Consider the following 20,817-nt stretch of genomic DNA (forward strand, 5'->3'; position numbering starts at 1 on the left):
GTGGAGAGAGTGGAGGAGCTGAGAAAGTTCATCTTAGTTTTAGATGAGTACTCTCCAGGGACAGTAAGCACCCGGGGATCTAATCTTTTAAATAGCTTCCTAACTTTTTTTTGAGAAACTTTGTTTTTGCAACCTGAGAGTAATTATCTGCCCCCTAGTTGAGTTTCTATGCCTTTCTGAACCACTTAAACAATTGAAGGCCATTTCTTCCTGGATTGTCTTTTTTAGGGGGAGGGAGCTGGGGGACTGGTCCTAGGGCTTGAACTCAGGGCCTGGGCACTGTCCCTGAGCTTTTTTGCTCAAGGCTAGTTCTCTACCACTTGAGCCACAGTTCCACTCCCTGCTTTCTTGGTGGTTAATTGGAGATAAGAGTCTCACAGACTTTCCTGCCTATGCTGGCTTTGAATCTCAATCCTCAGATCTCAGCCTCCTGAATAGCCAAGATTACAGGCATGAGTCACCAACACCCAGCTTTATTTTTCTGTCTTTTGGTTTTGTTTTGTTTTATTTTTAATACATGGAATTTTCCATCCCTCCATAAGACTAAACCAAGTAATTAGGATGAAATTTACTCATGATCAAAATAAACATTAGACATAAATATTTCCCTGTTTGGATGCACCAGTCTGTCCCCAGAATAAAGCTGAAATGAAGTGGGTTAGGAATCCATGAATGAGGTCTTTTCCTGACACTTGGGGTGGCAGAGAGCTGGGTGATAGGACTTGCCCTCTAGCCGAAGCAATTGTTCCCCCACTTGGCTGTGAGCACCCAGAGAAGAGAAGTAGGCTTCATGATCTCCTGCTGAGGCCAAGCTGAGGCCAGGGCCAGAGACCTGAGCAGTTCCCCTGGTGAGGGATGCAGAGGCCCTCGGGTCCTCCTGCTCACACCCTTCCCATGTTACACCAGTGCACCTGGAGCTCCTTCTTCCCAGGATGGAGCACTGAGCACCTGCCACACTGCTGCATCTTCACTGCCTGTGTGAAGCACCCCTGCTATCACCTCACTCTTTGAGGATAGGTTGGAGGCTTAGAAGTGTAAGAAATGGCCCCAAAGGCCACGGCTAGAAAATAACAGATCTGGGAGAAGTGGCCAGTTGTCCACCGGCTATTCTGTCAGGAACTTACAGTGTTCTTAGGAACGTGATTCAAAGTATCATGCTTTGAGTAAGTGTTGTGTGAATTTAACACTGGATTACCACCCCTGCCCCCAGTCAAATAGCCTATTTGACCCTCACTACCTGCATCTTTCAAATGAGAAGGCTAGACTAGGTCATCAAAATACTGTGTTCATTGTGCACTTACTAGGTGCTGATCAAGACCCAGCTTCTAGCCAGGCACCATAGATAACTAACTTATGCCTATTATAATCCTAGCTACTCAGGAAGCTGGGATCTGAGGATCTGGGTTTGAAGCCAGTCAAAGTAGACAAATCTTGAGAGACTCTTATCTCCAATTAATAAGTAAAAAGCCAGAAGTGGAATTGGGCTCATGTGATAGAGCTCTAGCTGCTGAGAGTAAAATGTCCAGAATTCAAGCCCTACGGGAGCACGCGCACACACACACACCCATACACACACACACACACACACACACACACACTGCCTCTCTCCTCACTAAGCATGTCTGTTATTGAATGCTACTATCTGGTTCTGGACAGTTCTTTGGAATCTACATAGTTCTAGGGAGTGCTAGGAAATAGTCACAGAGTTCTGTGTTGTGATTGAATATTCTATCACGAAAGTGCATCACAAGCACCCTACCTCATCTGCCCAGTCCCTACAGTTAGGGTTCAATTGCTCTCATTTTGCACACAACAAAACCAGAGCTCAGCCCATTTCCAAACTGCAGTACAAGAAGCTCAGTGCTCACTTAAGTTTAGAGTCAAAGCCTCATCAGTGCAAGACTCCATGTTCTAGCTGTGTATCCTCCTAACTAGCTTGTGTGTGTGTGTGTGTATGTGTGTGTGTGTGTGTGTGTGTGTGTGTGTGTGTGTGTGTGTGTGTGTGTGTGTGTGTGTGTGTGTGTGTGTGTGTGTGTGTGTGTCGATCGGTCGAGAGGCTTGAACTCTGGGCTTGGGCGCTGTCCCTGAGCTCTTCAGCTCAAGGAGAGTGCTCTACCACTTAAGCCACAGTGCCACTTCCTCTAGCTGTATATCATCCCATCCTCTGCAGGACTCTTCTTCCCTTGTCTCCCAGTTACTGCAGAACAGTAAGAAATAGGAGCCAAGTACTGGTGGCTCACACATGTAATCCTAGCTACTCAGGAGGCTGAGATCTGAGGATCATGGTTTGAAGCTAGCCCAAGAGAAATTAGCTACCAAAAATAAGCCAAAAAATGGAGCTATATCTCAAATAGCAGAACACCCACCTAGAGCAAAAAAACATAAATGAGAGCATATGTCCTCAGTTCAAGCCCCACTACCACATTAAAAAAATAAGAAGAAAGAAAGAGATTTCCCCACATTCCTTCAGTTCATAGATGTCCCTATGGTGGATTTGTTGGTGTATTTTATATTTTTTCTTTTTCTCTTTTTTTTTTAATTTTTATTGTGAAAATACTGTACAGAGGGGTTACAATTACATGGGCAAGGTAATGAGTACATTTCTTATCAAGCATTGTTGCCTCCTCCTTTGTTTCCCCTTCTCGTCCCTTCCCGTCCTCCCCCCACCACCAAAGTTGTAAAGTTCATTTTCGACTTGTACATCTCATTGTTGCAATGGGTCCACCTGTATCCCTGTTTAAATGGTTTGTTTTTACCCTTCCCCTCCACAAATTATACCAACATCAAATACAATGAAAGCAGGGGTTATACCATGGGGGAGGAACATACAAAGCAACAAAGAAATCATCTTATAAATATGTTAGAAACAATCGCAAGAAAGAAAAAACATTTGAATACTTATCTTGGAGTTCATTTCACCTAACATCAACTTATCTGACCTTTTCTGCTTGTCTTAGACATATACTAGTTATTGCAAATAAGGGAAACCATAGGATCTATGTTTCTTTGGGCCTGGCTTACTTCACTTAATATAATTTTTTCCAAGTCTTTCCATTTCCTAACAAATGGGGCAATGTCATTTTTTCTGATGGAGGCATAGAATTCCATTGTGTATCTAAAGGTTGAAATTTGAACTGCTTCCGCAGAATCTCCTGGAATAAATGTGGACTCTTGGGTCCCAGCAAAACCTTCTGAATCACTCCAACTAGGAGACCCAAGAACCTCTGTCCTGGTGGCACATATTGTATCCAGATATATTCTCTCTCTCTCTCTCTCTCTCTCTCTCTCTCTCTCTCTCTCTCTCTCTCTCTCTCTCTCTCTCTCTCTCTCTCTCTCTCTCTCTCTCTCTCTCTCTCTCTCTCTCTCTCTCTCTCTCTCTCTCTCTCTCTCTCTCTTCCCTCTCTTTCCCCTCTCCCCCTCTTCCCCTTTCCCTTCTCCTCCTTACCTCTCCCCCCCCCCCCCAGTTCTGGGGCTTGAACTCTGAGACTGTGCATTGTCCCTGAGCCTCTTTGTTGTCAAGGCTAGTGCTCTACCACTTGAGCCACAGCACCACTTCTGGTTTTCTCTGAGTAGTTTATTAGAGATAAGAGTCTACTGCCCAGGCTGGCTTTGAATCATGATCCTCATATCTCAGCTTCCTGAGTAGCTAGGATTACTAGCATGAGCCACTGGTGCTGGGCTCCAGGTGATCTTTCTAAACTAAATTCTCTGAGAGCTTAAGTTCCTGTGATTACTATTCTCCAACATTAAAGACAAAGGTGTTGGGTTGGAGGCATAGTTCCAGAGGAGAGTGCCAGCTAGTGAGTGAAAGCAACTAAGCAAGTGTTAGATAGTGCAAGTCCTGGTCTCATCCAAAAAGAAAAAAAAAGACAAAGCTGTCAGTGAAAGCAGTGTGTTTTATACTCATTATACTTAGGAGTTCACTTCTCAGGGTGAGTTCTACTTTGGTCTAGAATACCTTCACCCTTAGGTCCAGCATTTGCTCTGCATGACCTATTTTTCAGGGCTCTGCTGACATTCAGGGAGGCTCCGTGGGGAGAGGACAGCAAGGTGCTGGATCCCCAGTGAAAGATTCCTCAGTGGCCCTTCATCCTCCTCTGCCTGTGCTTCCCCATCCTGGCCTCCAGGCCACTGAGCTGAGGTCTGGAGGGAGGTTCAGGAGATTTCTTCCCATTCAGGCCCCGGGTTTCAAGCTTATAGATGGAAAATCCTAGGTTCAAGGCCTGGCTTTATCAGTTATTGTCTGAGCCTGCACTTCCTCCATCCTAGGGCTTTGGAGCATTAACTGAGATAGGCACATAATCTGGGCTCACCACATGTAACCACTCAGCCGCAGGGAAAGGGTCTTGTGTAGCCTCCACAAGCACCACTTCCCAGCCACACCAGCAGGCCTGGTTGGCAGCCCTGCACTCACCAGCTCACTCAGCTGCTTTCTTCTCCAATCTGTTTGCACTTGGGTGCTGAGGATTCTGGTAAAGGAGAAGCACTTACAAGTCAAGGTCCCATATGAAGAATTGCATCAAAGTCCAGGAAGGAAATAGAAATTGGCCTCAGGAAGCTTAGGTAGGAAAGCCAGTGTGCTAAACACAGAACTCACTTGAATTCTGGTTCTTCCCTAGAAACAATGTGACCAGCCTTGTGTTCAAAGCTGTATAATATAGCATCCAGAAGTCAAAATGTTGCCATACTCAGGCATTTGCTAATAGGCATATGGAACTGGAGGCCCCTCACAGCAAAAAGAAAGATGGGAGTGAAGAAATGAGAGGGAAAGGGAGAAAGGAAGAAAAGAGAGAGTTAAGGACCATAGAAAGCTAGCAACCTAGGGCTATTCATCTCAGGACAGTTGTTTTCAAGGCATAGTGATGCTAGGCATCCCCAAACCGCTTTCAATGGGACCACAAGGTCAAAATTATTATTTTGTCGTATTTTTGTTTCATTTTGTTTTGTGACAGGGATTTTTCACTATGTTGACCAAACTCAGTTTAAACTCCTGGACTTAAATGATCCTGCCTTAGACTCCCAAGTATTGAAACTATAGGTGTGCGCCATCTGTATAGCCTGTCCTAAAAACTACTTCCATGTAGTAGACATTACCTGCTTTCTTTCCATTCACTCTGCATGAGTGTACAGTGGAGTTTTCTGGGGTGACAGGTGATGACATGGTAGCTCTGAAGGAAAGTGGAGTAAAAAGCATGTGTGTCCTTGTGGTTTAGAATTTCCTAGCAGTCACGCACTGGTGGCTTATGCCTGTCATCCTAGCTGCTCAAGAGATCTGAAGACCACACTTCAAAGCCAGCTGAGACAGAAACGTCTGGGAGACTCTTTACCTCCTGTTAACCAGCGAAAAGCTGGAAGTGAAGTTGTGGCTAAAGAGGTAAAGCACCAGCCTTGATCAAAACATTAAAAAAAAGGAATTCTGTCCTTCCAGAACCCTGGGTCCTGTGTGCTTTGTAGCTCCAGCCCCAGGGGTGCAGGTATCAGGTTCCCCTGGCAGCTATGAGGTCAACAAGTCCCTGGAGTTGTGACTCAGGTATTTTGAGAATAGTTTGACCTGGGAACTCACCAGGGCCTCAGTTCCACTCAGCCTCTGCAGAACATGCTAGAAAATGAGTATCCTCCCCAGACCACTGTCAGAAGAAATGACACTACTCCAAAAGAAGCCATCGGCTTGGTGCCCAGCTCCTAGCTTGGTCATCTGACCTCATCCAGCTCATCAGCCTTCAGCTCATTTTTCTGGGATTTGGGGTGATGCAGGCAAAAAAATTGCAGACAGAAAGCAGCCAGTTTCCCCAACCATACCTCTGTCTTCACAGACGATTGCTATGAGGAAGGAAGTAGGTACATAGCACCCATGGACCCCTTATCTCCTCCAACACCTGTACTGTACCTTTCTTAGCAGAGCCCACCCCAGGCTCTTAAAAGAAGCCAAGGTTCACGGTGTAGCCTATGCCTTTCTGAACCTGTTGGCTTACACCTAGCTACTCAGGAGGTTGAGATCTGAGGATTGAGGTTCAAAGCCAGCCTGGGCAGGAAAGTCCATGAGACCCTTATCTCCAATTAAATACCAAAAAGCCAGAGGTAGAGCTGTGGCTCAAGTGGTAGGGCCCTAAACTTGAGCATAAAAAGTTCAGGGACAGTGTTCAGACCCTGAGTTCAAGCCCCTAGACACACTCTCTCCCCCCCCTCTCTCTCTCTCACACACACACACACACACTCACACACACACAAAGTAGGGGCATTCCTGAGACACTGCCCCTCTCCCAACACTTGTTGATAAGATCCCATAAAATGTGTCCAGGTAATATAGTCCTATGGTTAAGTGAATAGGTAAAATCAGGAAAGCAGCCTGCCGAGACTCCCTTAGCTATGTGATCTTGGAGATGGTATTTAACTATGCTGATGCTGAGCCTTCCTCTACCCTGCATATTATGAAGCTAACAAAATATTTGAGATGGGAGTTAAGTGATAAAATAATTATAAAAGATGGAGCACAGCATCAAAAGCATTTGGCAAAACTGGTTAGCTTTTATGATCATGTACAAGTGCTTGATAAGTTACAAAGCAGCCAACCACCAATAGTTTATACCTGTAATCGTAACTACTCAGGAAGCTGAGATTTGAGGATCACAGTTCAAAGCCAGCTGGGGAAGAAAAGTCTGTGAGACTCTTATCTCCAGTGAGCCACCATAAAGCCAGAAGTGGACGGGCTGGGAAGGTGGCTCAGTGGTAGAGTGCTTGCCTTGCATGCATGAGGCCTTGGGTTCGATTCCTCAGCATCACATAAGCAGAAAAAGCTGGAAGTGGGGCTGAGGCTCAAGTGGTAGAGGGCTAGTCTATAGCTGAAGAGCTTAGGGACAGGGCCCAGGCCCAGAGTTCAGATCCCATAACCGACAAAAAAAAAAAAAAAAAAAAAAAAAACAGAAGTGGACTGTGTGGCTCAAGTGCCAGCCTTGAGCAAAAAAGCTCAGGGACAGCATCCAGGCTCTGAGTTCAAGTCCTAGGACTGGCATGAAAATAAAAACCAAAGCAAACAGTTATAAAGCAGAACAATGCTACTACTCTAATAAAGCTGGCCTTTGGCTGTGAGGCAAACCAAGTCCCCAGTTACTGTTTGGAAGACATCAATGACCTCATGGTCTTGGCATGCTTGTCTTTGCTGTAGGACCTTGCAACTCAGTATGGCCCCAGACCTGGGAGCTTGTGAGAAACACACAAACTCCCCTCCCATCACAGACCTCCTGAATCTGAATTTGCATTTTGGTAAGACCTACAGGTGATCCCTGAGTACTGTCAAGTTTTGAGAAGCGCTGATATGCATGTAGAAAGAATGGTGATTGGTGCATTGGGCACGGAGCAGGAAGGGTTAATGATTCCTTTGGCTCTGGCCAAGGCACCGGAAACAGAAGGTTCCAGAGATTGAAGCACATGAACTAATGGGACAGGAAGACTCCCTTCCTGCCTGTGTCCTGTACAGCCCAGGGCTCTGGCCTGAGGCGTGCTTTGAGCCCCCTGAAAAACCAAGTGCAGCCTGGAACAAAGAGAGGCCTAAGGTGCCTCTGGCCTGGGCTGAGGATCGAGTTGGGGTGAACCTAGGGTGGCTCAGTCATCTGATGTCTGACGCAGAGATGGAAAGCAGGAGGAATGCCACAGAGCTGTGGGCAGAGCCGGCCCTGGACAGCTGTGTGCAAGCCCTGCATCTTCCTGGTACACCAGGCACTGGCCTGGCCCAGGCAGGGGCGGGGGAAGCCCGGCCTCAGAGCCTGACTGTATCCTGGTCTTTCTCCCCAGTACTGGAGCAGCTGCTCCCAGAGCTCACCGGGCTGCTCAGCCTCCTTGACCAGGAGTACCTCAGTGACAGCACCTTGGAGAAGAAGATGGCTGTGGCCTCCATCCTGCAGAGCCTGCAGCCCCTCCCAGGTTAGCTTGGAGAAGCTCCATGTATACAAATAGCATTGCCTCTCTTGAACCTTTACTACCTCCCCCGGCCTGTGCAGGGAGAGCTCTAAGCCTCCCAGGACACAGGTATGTGCCTGGCACACTCTGGCCAAGTGTCCTCATCTACTTGGTTCTTGTCCTTCCCCATCTGTCCTCCTCCATTCTCGGCCTCCACCCCTCCCATGCAGAACACACATCACACTCATGGACCCTACCACACATGACACACACCCAGCACACATGCACCCCGCATGCACACACAATACACACATGCATACAACATAGTTGTATACACCACACACAACATACATAACACGCGAACACGAGCACACATCCACACAAATATGCTCTGACAATACCAGACAGACCACACACCATGTTAACAACACACAGTACCACTGTGCATTCTTACTCACCTCACCCTCAGGTGTTGTATCTCCTGAGGATGTGTGTGTCCCTGGAAATCTGCATTTCTCCCCCTTCCTGTATTCTCAGCTCTCTGCTTGCCCTAACTCCAGCCTTCTCTTGGCACCACAAGTCAGTAGACAGCATGGTCTGTCTCAGTAGCTCTCACAAGCCTCACAAGGGATGTGGTGGATGTCGCCAAAACAGAGCTGATGTCACCTGCTGCTCTAACAGGACTGTTGAAAGACTGAAAGGTCAGCAGAGTTGCTCCTCACTGGAGCCGTGGCCCGTGATTGTCCCCATGGCAGCCTTGTGGGACTGCACTTACTTAGACACTGAGAGCACGATCACAGTTTAAAAATGAAAGTCTGGGCATGGTGTTTCGTGCCTGTAAGACTAGCTGTCTGGGAGGCTGAGAATGAGAGGATCAGGCTCAAGGCCAGCCCTGACAGAAAAGTCCTCTAGATGTCCTCTCTGTGTAAAGGAAGCTGGACACAGTTGGACCCATCTGTGATCCCAGAAACTACAGGAAAGCTGAAGTGGGCAGATTGCCCCACTAAGGGCACATGTCAAGTCAGGAAGTAAGACCCCATCATAAAAATAACTAGTGAGAAACAGAGCTGGAGGCATAGGAGGCTGAGACGGGAAGGTCACAAGTCCAAGGCCAGCCTGGGCTGCATAGTAAGACACTGCTTTAAAATCAAAAGGCTGGGAATGTAGCTCAGTGATAGTGTGCTTACCTCATATGCACCAAGCCCAGGGAGGAAAATAGGGAGGGAGGGAGGGAAGGAGAGAGAAGAGGGTGGGGAGGAAGGACACAAAAGTCTTAGAGGACTGGTCCCAAGCCTACTCACTGTCCCATGTCCTTCCCCCTCCCAGCGAAGGAAGTCTCCTGCCTGTATGTGAACACTGCAGATCTGCACTCAGGGCCCAGCTTCGTGGAGTCTCTCTTTGAAGAATTTGGTAAGCGCCCTTTCCCAACTTCGGTGTGACGCCCTCTCTCCTGCGCTAGATGAAGCCTAGCTCTCACAACTGCCCCTTAGCTGCTCTGGACCCTGTCAGCTTCAAATGTACTCCTATGTGCCATCACAGGAAGTCATCCCTGAGATGTGAGGATCAGTAGGAACTAATGGGCAGCCCGGGTGATGTGCCTGCCACCGCCAGCCGTCACCTGTAGCCTGGAACCCTGGGTTGGGGGGACTAGCAGGTCAGTAGGGAGTTAGAACTGGGCCTGGGAGCAGCCACGCTGGCACGTAGGAGGCAGTTTGGCATCAGCTTCCTAGTGGGAGAAGAGAGCACTATTCACCCCAGAGAGAAAGCATCATCTAGGACAGCTTTCTGGATTGACACATAGGGGAAACCCTGTGCCTTTGTAACCCTGGAAGAACTCCAGACTCCATCTAGCTGCTACGCCAGGTGAAGCTGGGAATGGCATAGCCAGCTTGCACAGCCAGCGTCCCGGGTATTGCTGAAGCCGTTTGCTCAGGTGACAAATGGAGGAGGTTCAGCCTCCTGACCCCATATCCAGTCATCTTCCCCACTCATGCTTGGCTTTCCCTGCCTGATGGCTTGGCCCTCTGTAGACTGTGCCCTGGGTGACCTCCGGGACTTGTCAGAGGATGATGGGAAACCCAGCCAGAGAACCAGCCCTGAGCCAACCAAGAGCCCAGCCCTGAGAAGTGTGAGTCATGGCTTGGGCCCAGTAGGGGGGAAGGGGAGGGGACTCTCTCTGTCACCCTTGTTGCCCTCCTGGTGGTACAGGTGCTCTTTTCTCTACCAGAAATAATTCTGCATGAGGGCTGGGGAGGTGGCTCAGTGGTAGAGCGCTTGCCTTGCATGCCTGAGGCCCTGGGTTCGATTCCCCAGCACCACATAAGCAAAAAGAAAAAAAGCCAGAAGTGGCACTGTGGCTCAAGTGGTAGAGCACTAACCTTGAGCTGAAGAGCTGAGGGACAGCGCCTAGGCCCAGAAGTTCAGGCCCCACGACTGGACCCAAAAATAATAATAATAATAATAATTCTGTATGAGCATTTCAATAACTTTTTTTTTGCCAGTGCTTGGGACTGAACTCAGGGCCTAGGCACTGTCCCTGAGCTTCTTTTGCTCAGGGCTAGCGCTCTACCACTTGAGCCACAACACCACTTCTGGCTTTATTCTGTGTATGTGGTACTGAGGAATCAAACCCAGGGCTTCATGCATGTGAGTCAAGCACTCTACCACTGAGCCACCTTCCCAGCTCTTCAATAACTTATGACATGCTTATTGAGTCCTACTAAGCAAGGAAAATATGGTGAACTGGTCTGTCTCCTCAGGCACAAAGATCACCACCTCAGCCTCAAGTCCACATAAAGTTACTGCTCGGCTGTGTGGCCTCGTGAAAATCACTTTCTTAGAGCATGAGTTTGTGTTGTTGTTGTTGTTGTTGACCAAGGATTGGTCCATATCTTGGGGGCACAAGAATTAACGATAAGCATCATTCATGGAATTCATTTTCATCAAAACCAACTGGTGATGACCAGTTTGCTAGGTATTTTACATACTTCCAGCTACTGAATGTGCTTGGCACAAATGCAGTCCCCATTTTACTGTAATGAAACCGAGGCTCTGAGGGGATAAGTGATGAGCCCAGTGTCTCACGATTAGGAAGTTGTAAAGCTGGAAGAAGGTAGGAGGATCTAGCTCCAAAACCTAGGCTCAGAGCTGCTGGGAGATTCTACCTCAGTGGTCTGATCTTTCCTTCTGAAGTGGCAGATATGGCAGAACTCATTGCACTTGAGAATTCTGTGTGGATCCACTGAGAAGCGTGACTACCACTGTTTGGCAGTCTGTGAAACTCAGATGTTACAGGGAAACTCTTTTGCTCATGTACTTTGCATAAGAACAGGATGAATATGCTCAAGTTTTGTCAGCATTGTGACTATTAAAAGTTATGGCTCCAAAGCTAGGCTCTGGTGGTTCAGGCCTGTTATGTTAGCTACTCAGGGGGTCAAGATCAAAAGGATCATGGGTTAGTGGCCAGCCTAGGCAGAAAAGTCTGAGGGACTTCATCCCCAAAATAACCAGAATAAAGCTGGACTGGAGGCATAGCATAAGTGGTAGAGTGCCAGTCAAGCAAGTATGAGGCTTATCTGAGCTGCAAACCCCAGTATCACACACTTACACACACACACACACACACACACACACACACACACAAATTACACCTTCACACTTAAGACTACAGCCTCCCTCTGGGGAACTTCCACCTGCCCCTCTGTGGGCCATCTTGTCTTATGGCCTTCTTTGTCCCCCTGCAGACAACTGAGCTCCCTCCACCTCTGCCCAACAAGCCTCCCCCTGAGGACTACTATGAAGAGGCCCTTCCTCTGGGGCCCGGGAAGTCGCCCGAGTACATCAGCTCCCACAGTAAGTTCTGCTCTTCTGGGGGTGGGGGCTACAGATGCCTAATGACTTCTCCTTCTCTCCTGCAGGAGCTGGAGGCTAAGCTGTGCATGCCCAGCCATTGACCCCTCTTCCTGGAGAGGAGCCTCCCTAGCTTCTCAGAGACAGCCTGGCTGGGTTGAAGGGCATGGCCCAGGGTCTAGGGTTCTAGTCAATTCTGTGTGGGCTTGGACAACCCTGGCTTCTCCCTGGAACATAGCTTCCTCTACCTGTTAAACAAAAAGAGGAGCTGAGAACATTTGTGCCAGTGTGAGGAAGCAGGTGTCAGGCAAAACTGTTGCTAGGCAACAGGCTTTGTGAATGAGGTGAAGGTGTCTGCCCCAGTGGCATAGTGTGTGGGTAGATGGGGTTATCAATCTGCTGGTGAAACATGGGGCAAGGTCTAAGACAATAAGGTTTTCAGAGTTCAGTTGCTCACTCTGGGGAATAAGAAGATAGGATAGATGGAAATATTAAAGGCATCTATATTTAGTTCTGTGTGTGTGCTCTGTGCATGTGCCAGTCCTGGGGCTTGAATTCAGAAATTAAACCTTGTCCCTTTTGCACTCAAAAGTAACACCCTACCATTTGAGCCACAGCTCCACTTCTGGATTTTTGGTGGTTAATTGGAGGTGAGAGTCTCACAGACTTTGCTGCCTGGGTTGGCTTCAAACTGTGATCTTCAGATCTCAGCCTCCTGAGTAGCTAGGCTTACAGGTGTGAGACACTAGTGCCTGGCTAGTCTTCATTATGACTTAATAATGGTCCTAACCCTTCTGTTAGCAGTTACCATTTCTCAGTGGTGGGCTCATTGGGCATTTCTCCTGAATTACTAGGCACCTTGGTCCCAGCTCTGTCCCCATCCTGCCTGATATCCACCAGAGTAACCAACTCTTTCCCTCCACCTCTTCGTAAAGCCTCAAGCCAATGTCATCATTCCAGCTCCAGCAACGCATTAGAATGCCCATCCACCAAAACATGAGCATCACAGCCCTGTGTGGCTCAGAAGTGAATCCCAGGCTATATATAGTCACTGAAGAAAATCAGAGAATACTGCATAATGCAATCTACTTGATTTTTCTAATAAGGTATTTACACATGCACACATCCATGCATTCATTTTAACAACTTTTCTGGGCTGTGCAAGAAACTCATAGGATTTTCCTGTGGGAAATCATGGTGGGGTGGGGGTAAGCATGGTGGCAGAGTGCTTACCTAGCATGCTTGAGGCCCTGGGTTCTATCTTCAGCACCATCGTACATACATACATATCATATCTCACACCCTCACCACACACAAAACCAATAGGTTAATGGACTGTGTGACTTGAGAAACACTTTGTGGCAGCATGCATGCACTGTAGTAGTTATGCAGGCAGGAGGATCACTTGAGCCCAGGAGTCTGGACAGCATAGGAAGAATCTGTTTTAAAAAAGAATGAATTGAGCTAGACACTGGTGGTTCCTGTCTATAATCCTAGCTACTCAGAAGGCTGAGATCTGAGGATCATGGGTCAGAGCCAACCAGGCAGGAAAGTGCCTGAGACTTATCTCCAATAAACCACCCCCAAAAAAGACAGAAGTGGGCCTCTGGCTCAAATGGTAGAGTCTAGTCATTAGCAAAAGAATATCAGGAACATTGCTTAGGCCCTGAGTTCAAGCCCCAGGACAAGCATAAAAAATTAATAGGAAGGAAAGAAGAAAGGAAGGGAGGGAGGTGGGAGGGAAGAGAAGAGAAGAGAAGAGAAGAGAAGAGAAAAGAAGAAGGAAAGAGAACTATGAATGAGAGAAACATTCTTCAATTCATAATTTTTTGTACTGCAGGGGCCTGTAATCCTAGCTACTCAGAAGGCTGAGATCTGAGGATAATGGTTCAAAGTCAGCCCAGGCAGTTAAGTCTGTGAGACTCTTATCTCCAATTAACCACCAGAAAAGTGGAAGTGGAGCTGTGGCTCAAAGTGGTAGAGTGCCAGCCTTGAACAAAAAAGCTCACAGACAGTGCCCAGGCCCTGAGTTCAAGCCCTATGACTGACAGTCATAACAATAATAATAATTTTTTATGTGTGTGCATGTGTGTTTGTGTGTGTGTGTTTTAAACTTAAGAGTTCTGAACTTTCTGGGCAGATTCTCTACTGCTGAACCATGTCTCTAGCGCTCTATTCATAACATTTTACCGTAGAAAAATGTTTTTTTTGAGCTAAAATGTTAGTAAGATTGACACTTTCCACCACTGGAAAATGTCCGGCCAATGTCTGTCACTACTACCCAATTCTTAATATTTTCAACACCACTAAAAGAAACTCTATGTCATGAAGCAGCCTCTCCTCAGTGCCTTCACTTACTAGCCCGCCAACCACCAAATGCTTTCTATAGATTGGGCCCATGCAGAAATCTCAAACAGCACCATGAATCTTTCCCTGCTTGCCTTTCAGCATCTGCTTTCAACATAGATCTGCCTATTCTGGACATCTCAGAGAAATGAAGTCATATGACATGTGGCCTTTGTGTGGCTCCTTTCACTTGGTGTAATGCTTTCTCCATTGGAGCCTGTGTCAAACTTCATTCCTTTTTTATGGCTAAATAATACTCCATGCCACAGATCTGTTGCATATTGTGTGTGTACATGTGTGTGCATGCATGCACGTGCGTGTGCATATGTGCGTGCATGAGCCCACCCAAGTGCAGGTAGTAGGGATTACTTAGCTTTTTCACTCAAGGCTGGCACTTTACCATTGAGCCACACCTCCACTTTCGGCTCTTTGTTATTTAATTGGAGATAAGAGACTCAGACTTTTTAGCCTGGGCTGGCTTCAAACTTGAGTCCTCAGATCTCAGCCTCCTAAATAGCTAGGCTTACAGGCGTGAGTCTCACCGCTACATTTTGTTTACACATTCATAAACTGATGGCCCACTGGGTTGTTTTCCTCTTTTGGCTGTGGTGGGGTGGGACCAGGTTGGTCTGTGGCCCTCTTCAGTCCCTGCAGACAGCTCTGTGGAGGGAAAGCAGGCTGCATTGCCTGTCTCCTCCATCCAAGGACAGGGAGGAAGGAGAGGGCAGAGTGGTCTTGGGCTCCAAATCCCAAGGCACACCCTTGGGTCACGTGAGACATGTCTGCCTTCTCAGACAGGACAGAAGATTCCCCTCCTGGGGGCAGCTGGACTTCTGGATCTGAAGGGCATTGGGCTCAGGAAGGGCCTCGCCAGCAGGGAGTCAGTCTCTTCTGCACACATCTAGCCCCTACCTGGTGTTAGAGCCTGCCCTCTTCCTCATTGCACCCCTCCCACTCCCACTCCCGGCCTTGACACCCCCAGTCCATCTCACGAGGGGGGGGGCAGCATTCAAGGTCTCGAGTGCCTTACAGCCTCTGAGCTGCATTGGAGTGGGTAGAATGCATGGCTAGGAGCTTCAGCCTGCAGGAAACAGATGGGTGGGAGGGGCTGGGAGCCCAGAGCAGAACTCTCAGAACTTGATGGTGGGAGGGTGGGTTGGGTAAAGGAAGGACTCCCGGAATAGGAATGAATGTCCAACCCCAGAGCTGGCAACCCCAGCTCTGATCCAAGTGGTCCCTAGCAAATCGTGAAGGGCAGTTTCCTTGTCTGTGCAGTGGGGCTGAACCTCCCTGCCTCTTGTGGGACTCAAAGGAGACCATAATTACAACAGCTGTCATTTCCTAGCACATGCTATATGTCAGGCACTGCACCCAGTTTGTATGTGTGCTGTGTCCTTTCCCCCTGACCTTTGGTGCCAGGATCAAGGCTTGAACTCAAGGCTTATTAAGCATAGACCTTTGGCACACTCAAGATCAGCCAGTGCTCTACCACTTGAGCCACTGCTCCACTTCTGGCTTTTTGATGGTTAATTGGAGATAAGATTTCAAAGACTTCCCTGCCCCAGCTGCTTTGAACCCAAGTCCTCAGATCTGTGTGTCCTAAGTAGCTAAGTTTATAGACATAGCCACGGATACCCAGACAGGGAAATGTTCTTTCCAAGGTGGCTCAGCAGTGATGGAGACTGGATTTGAACCCGGTTCACATCAGGCTGGTATCACATACCCTTCACCAACCGAACGTCCAAGGATGCTTCAGAGCCCACATCCATCAGCAAAACTCATACTTCCTGTGCACGTAGGGGTGGGGAATACTAGGGCTTGATCTCAGGGCCTCCCCCTTGCCATCTAAGCCTTCTACCTATTGATCCATGCTCCAGCTCTTTTGCTTTTAGGTTTTTTTCATATAAGGCCTCTCACTGTGGATATTTCCCTCTCTGCACCTTCTCAGTAGCTGGGATTATAGGTGTGCACCATCCTACCCATCCTTAACCTTAAGGTTCTTAAAAAAAGAAAAGAAAAAAAGTAAGTGTTGGCCGGGTGCCAGTGGTTCACACCTGTAATCCTAGCTATTCACCAGGCTGGGATCTAAGGATTAGGGTTTGAAGCCATCCCAGGCAGGAAAGCCCATGGGAGTGTTGTTGTTGTGTTTTAATAGTAGTAATAGTTTATTAGCACACATTATTAGTACAAGGAAATTTCATTGTGATAATTTTCTCTGTGTGCAATGTACTTTTTTTTAACATGATCTGCTAACTGGTTTATCTTTTTATTTAATTGTGAAAATACCGTACAGAGGGGTTACAATTACATGGGCAAGGTAATGAGTGCATTTCCTATCAAGCATTGTTGCCTCCTCCTTTGTTTCCTCTTCCCATCCCCTCCCATCTTCCCCCCACCATGCACCACACGCACACACACCAAAGTTGTAAAGTTCGTTTTTCAACATAACATCTTGTACATGTCATTGTTGCAGTGGATCCACCTGTATCCCTATTTAAACCATTTGTTTTTCCCCTTCCCCTCCACAAATTATACCAATATCAAATACAGTGAAAGCAGGGGTTAAACCGTGGGGGAGGGACATACAAAGCAACTAAGAAATATCTTATAAATATGTTAGAAACAATCGCAAGAAAGAAAAAAACATTTGAGTCCTTATCTTGGGGTTCATTTCACTTAACATCAAGTTATCTGATTGTTTCTGCTTGTCTCAGACATATACTAGTTATTGCAAATAAGGGAAACCATGGGATCTATGTTTCTTTGGACCTGGCTTACTTAATATAATTTTTTCCATGTCTTTCCATTTCCTAACAAATGGGGCAATGTCATTCTTTCTGATGGAGGCATAGAATTCCATTGTGTATATATACCACATTTTCTTGATCCATTTATCTACTGAGGGGCATCTGGGTTGGTTCCATATCTTAGCTATGGTAAATGATGCTGCAGTAAACATAGTTGTACTGGTAGCTTTAGTATGGTATTGTTTGTGATGATTTTGGATAAATGCCCAAAAGTGGGCATCTGTTGTTATTAGAGTTCTTGATTCTAGCCATTCTAAAGTTTACCCTCTTAATTGCAGTCTCTTAATCCCCACCTATTCCTTCTAGCCCCCATAATTTATTTATTTTTATTGTTATTATGAAGGCAGTGTACACACAGGGTCTACCGTTACTTAAGTTGGGTAAAGAGTACATTTCTTTTTTTTTTTGGGGGGGGGGGTCCGGTCGTGGGGCATGAACTCTGGGCCTGGGCACTGTCTCTCAACTCTTCAGCTCAAGGCTAGTGCTCTACCACTTGAGCCACAGCACCGCTTCGGCTTTTTTCTTTTTGCTTATGTGGTGCTGAGGAATGGAACCCAGGGCCTCATGCATGCAAGGCAAGCACTCTACCACTGAGCCACCTTCCAAGCCCCGAGTATATTTCTTTTGGGGCAATGTCATTCCTTCTCTCACTCTCTCCCAGTTTTTGTCTCCCATCCCCACCCACACATTGTATAGTTCATTTTCAACATAATGTCTAGTGAGTACCACTGCTGCATTTGTTCACCCTTTCCCCCTACCATTTTTGTGCCCTCCCCCTTTACCTTACTAAAGACAGATACACAAGCAAACAAGACAAAAAGAAAACAAAAACAACGAAGGAAGAACCGTTTCCATTTCCTTGGGTTGACTTCCATAAATGTTATTTTATATGCTCAGAGGCCATGAGATTCTTGTTTCCAGTTAGCTACCAAAAAGTCAGAAGTGGAGCTGTGGCTCAAGTAGTAGAGCACTACCCTTGAGAGAAAAAAAAAAAAGCTCAGGGACAGATTCAAGCCCTGAGTTCAAGCCTCACCAAAAAAAAAAAAAAAAGCAAAATGTGTGTTGAATACATTTATTCCAATTCATCATACTTCATTTTTTTTTACTTTTATATCTGCCTAGAGTTTCCTGTCACATCAGTTTTTTTCAGTGCAAATTCCTCAGGCAAGCTCAGTCCAGTGAGTTTAGATGTCTGAGGATGAAGTACATTTTCAGCTAGACCCCAGGTGACTGATACAAATGCAGTTTGATAGGCCCTTAAGCCTGCAGTGTGTTAATTGCCAATCAGCTAGCAAAAAACTGGAAGTAGAGGTGTGGCTCAGGTGGTAGAGCACCAACTGAGGTGGAAGATCCAAGGGTGTAAGAGCGTGGGAGCCGAGCTGGCCATACAGTGCAGAGACCAGAGCTGCAACCAGTATACTCACACCTGTCCAGTGCCCTGGGGTCATGGAGGAGGGACTGACCATTCACTGATCTAGAAAGGTCAAAGGAAAGATCTTTGAGCTGGGTCTTTTTTTCCACTTTTTTTTTTTTTTTGCCAGCCCTGGGTCTTGAACTCAGGGCCTGGGCTCTGTCCCTGAGCTTCATTTGCTCAAGGTTGGCATTCTACCACTGAGCCACAGCACCACTCCTGACTTTTTCTGTGTATGTGGTACTGAGGAATCGAACCCATGCTAGGCAAGCGCTCTACCACTAAGCCACATTCCCAGCCCTGAGCTAGGTCTTGGAGGATGAGTAGGAGTTCTCTGGTAAAAGTTAAGAAGGTATACCAGCCTAGAATGTGACAGGGCAGGGTAGTTTTGGGGCACATAGGCTGAATAGGGAGGCTGAGCAGAGGTAAGGCCTGGACAGGACACCCGCACCCCCTCCCACAGACCGGAGCTGCCCTGAGCTCTGCTGCCTTCACTGAGGAAGAACATGGTATCCTTTCTCCCACTCTCCTTGTCTCTGCCACTTTTCTCCAAGCTGGGCTTTTTCTGACCGCAGATGGCTACAGCCCAGCCCACTCAATTATGGACAGCTACTATGAAGATGCAGACAACAGCTACCCCACCACCAGGATGAATGGGGAGCTGAAGAACTCCTGTAAGTAGCGGGGAAGGGGAGAATCACTGTTTACACACGTCTGTCCCCAGTAAAGCCAGCCTCCACAGCCCACACTCGCCACCCCTCACCCAGGCTGGGGCTCCAGGGGTCCCCAAAGCCCTTGTTTTCTGTGGCTCCTGTGTTCAGTAGAAGGGCCACAGGAATAGGAGTCAGCAGCCCCAAGTCTGGTCTTTGCCCTGAGTCTTGGTGACTGATCTTAGGAGAGAGAGCCCGGTTCCCTTCTCTGTGCTGGGGATTGTTGAGGTTGCTCTGCTCATCCAAAGACATATCCACCCTCCATGATCTGAGGCCTAGAGCCAGGCAGGGTATGAGAAGGGGTCTCCAGGGATGACACAGTGGTGGTCCTCTCCCCTGCCGCTGCAGACAACGACTCTGACGCCATGAGCAGTTCCTACGAGTCCTATGATGAGGAAGAGGAGGAAGGGAAGGGGCCACAGCCCCGGCACCAGTGGCCCTCTGAGGAGGCCTCCATGCACCTGGTGCGGGACTGTAGGATATGCGCCTTCCTGCTGCGGAAAAAGCGCTTTGGGCAGTGGGCCAAGCAGCTGATGCTCATCAAGGATGACCAGCTCCTGGTGAGTGCCTCCTGGTGGAACCACCCTTGTCTACAGGCCTGCAATGGCCTTGGGAGCCTCTGGCTTGTTAATCAGGAGGCAGAGGTGGGAGGATCTCCATCTGATGCAAGCCAGGGAAAAAGCAGATGACTACATCTGAAAAACAAACTAAAGCAAAAGAACTGAGGGTGTGGCTGGTGGTAGAGCAAACTCCAGGCCCTGAGTTCATCCACACAGCAGGCACACATGCATGTATGCACACACACAGAATATTCCCTTGATCAAGAGACATCCACTTAAAGGTTGCACACACCTTTTCTCCACCCTCATTTACAGGTATGTTGTAAAACCTGATCTCCTGAAGCTCTCTTACTGTTGCATAGCCTGCTTGTCTTTAAGGCATTATTTTTTTTTACATTTTTATTGTTATGATAAAGGTGATGTAAAGAAGAGTCATAGTTACATTAGTATTAAAGACTTTATTTTAATTCACCAACACTTACCACTTCATAAAAGAGCATGCACCTTGAATTCCAAAGCAGGAAGATGAGTATAACTTCAGAAAATAATATTAACAACTCAAAAACACACACACAAAATCACTGTTGGCAAGCCTTGCTCAATAAAAACATGTCTGAAACCAGACCTTTCCTCACCCTGGGGTAGTGAATGCTTAGTGCAGGCAAGCACCAGACTGAGGGTGACCAGGGACCTGATTCTGCCCCTTCGCTTTGATCGATGGCAGTGTCTGAGACCTCCAGCTTAGTGAATAGACAGATGGAAACAAATAGCCAGACTCTGTCCAGATCTCAAAGGAAAAGCTTCAGTAATTCAGCAATAAGACTGCATGTGCTGTGGGTGTTTATAGATGCTCTTTCTTACCACATAAGATAATTCCCTGTCCTCCACTCTTAGTTTCGCAGTTACATCACAAATGGGATCTGACTTTTATCAGGTACTTTTTTCTACCTCTAGTGAGGTGGGAAACTTCCCTTTGTTTTTCTGTTCATGTCATGACTTATGCGGTACTAAGATTTGAATTCAGGGCTTTTGAACTTACTAGGATTGAGCTCTTCCTCCAGCCCTTTTTCCCATGTAGCTCAGTGATCTACCACTTGAGCCATACTTCCACTTCTGGGTTTTTGCTAGTTAATAGGAGATAAGAGTCTCGTAGATTTATCTGCTTGGGAGGGCTTTGCACCTTGATCCTCAGATCTTAGCCTACTAAGAGGCTAGAATTATAGGCATGAACCACTGATGCC

The 20,817-nt window shown here is 47.3% G+C and overlaps 1 protein-coding gene across 1 annotated transcript in view; it reads left to right on the forward strand.

Moving 5' to 3' along the window:
- The window catches only part of Afap1l1 (actin filament associated protein 1 like 1), a 70,497-nt gene that overhangs the window by 23,203 nt on the left and 26,477 nt on the right, over positions 1-20,817 (forward strand). Inside the window, exons 2-7 of the mRNA XM_070036361.1 lie at positions 7,789-7,917; positions 9,220-9,303; positions 9,924-10,021; positions 11,637-11,745; positions 18,882-18,980; positions 19,365-19,576. Of these exons, the coding sequence (XP_069892462.1) occupies positions 7,789-7,917; positions 9,220-9,303; positions 9,924-10,021; positions 11,637-11,745; positions 18,882-18,980; positions 19,365-19,576 (731 nt within the window). The remainder of the gene's footprint in view (positions 1-7,788; positions 7,918-9,219; positions 9,304-9,923; positions 10,022-11,636; positions 11,746-18,881; positions 18,981-19,364; positions 19,577-20,817) is intronic.

This window comes from Dipodomys merriami, unplaced genomic scaffold (assembly GCF_024711535.1).
Source record: "Dipodomys merriami isolate MVZ:Mamm:240054 unplaced genomic scaffold, mDipMer1.0.p SCAF_27, whole genome shotgun sequence".
Classification (NCBI taxonomy): domain Eukaryota; kingdom Metazoa; phylum Chordata; class Mammalia; order Rodentia; family Heteromyidae; genus Dipodomys; species Dipodomys merriami.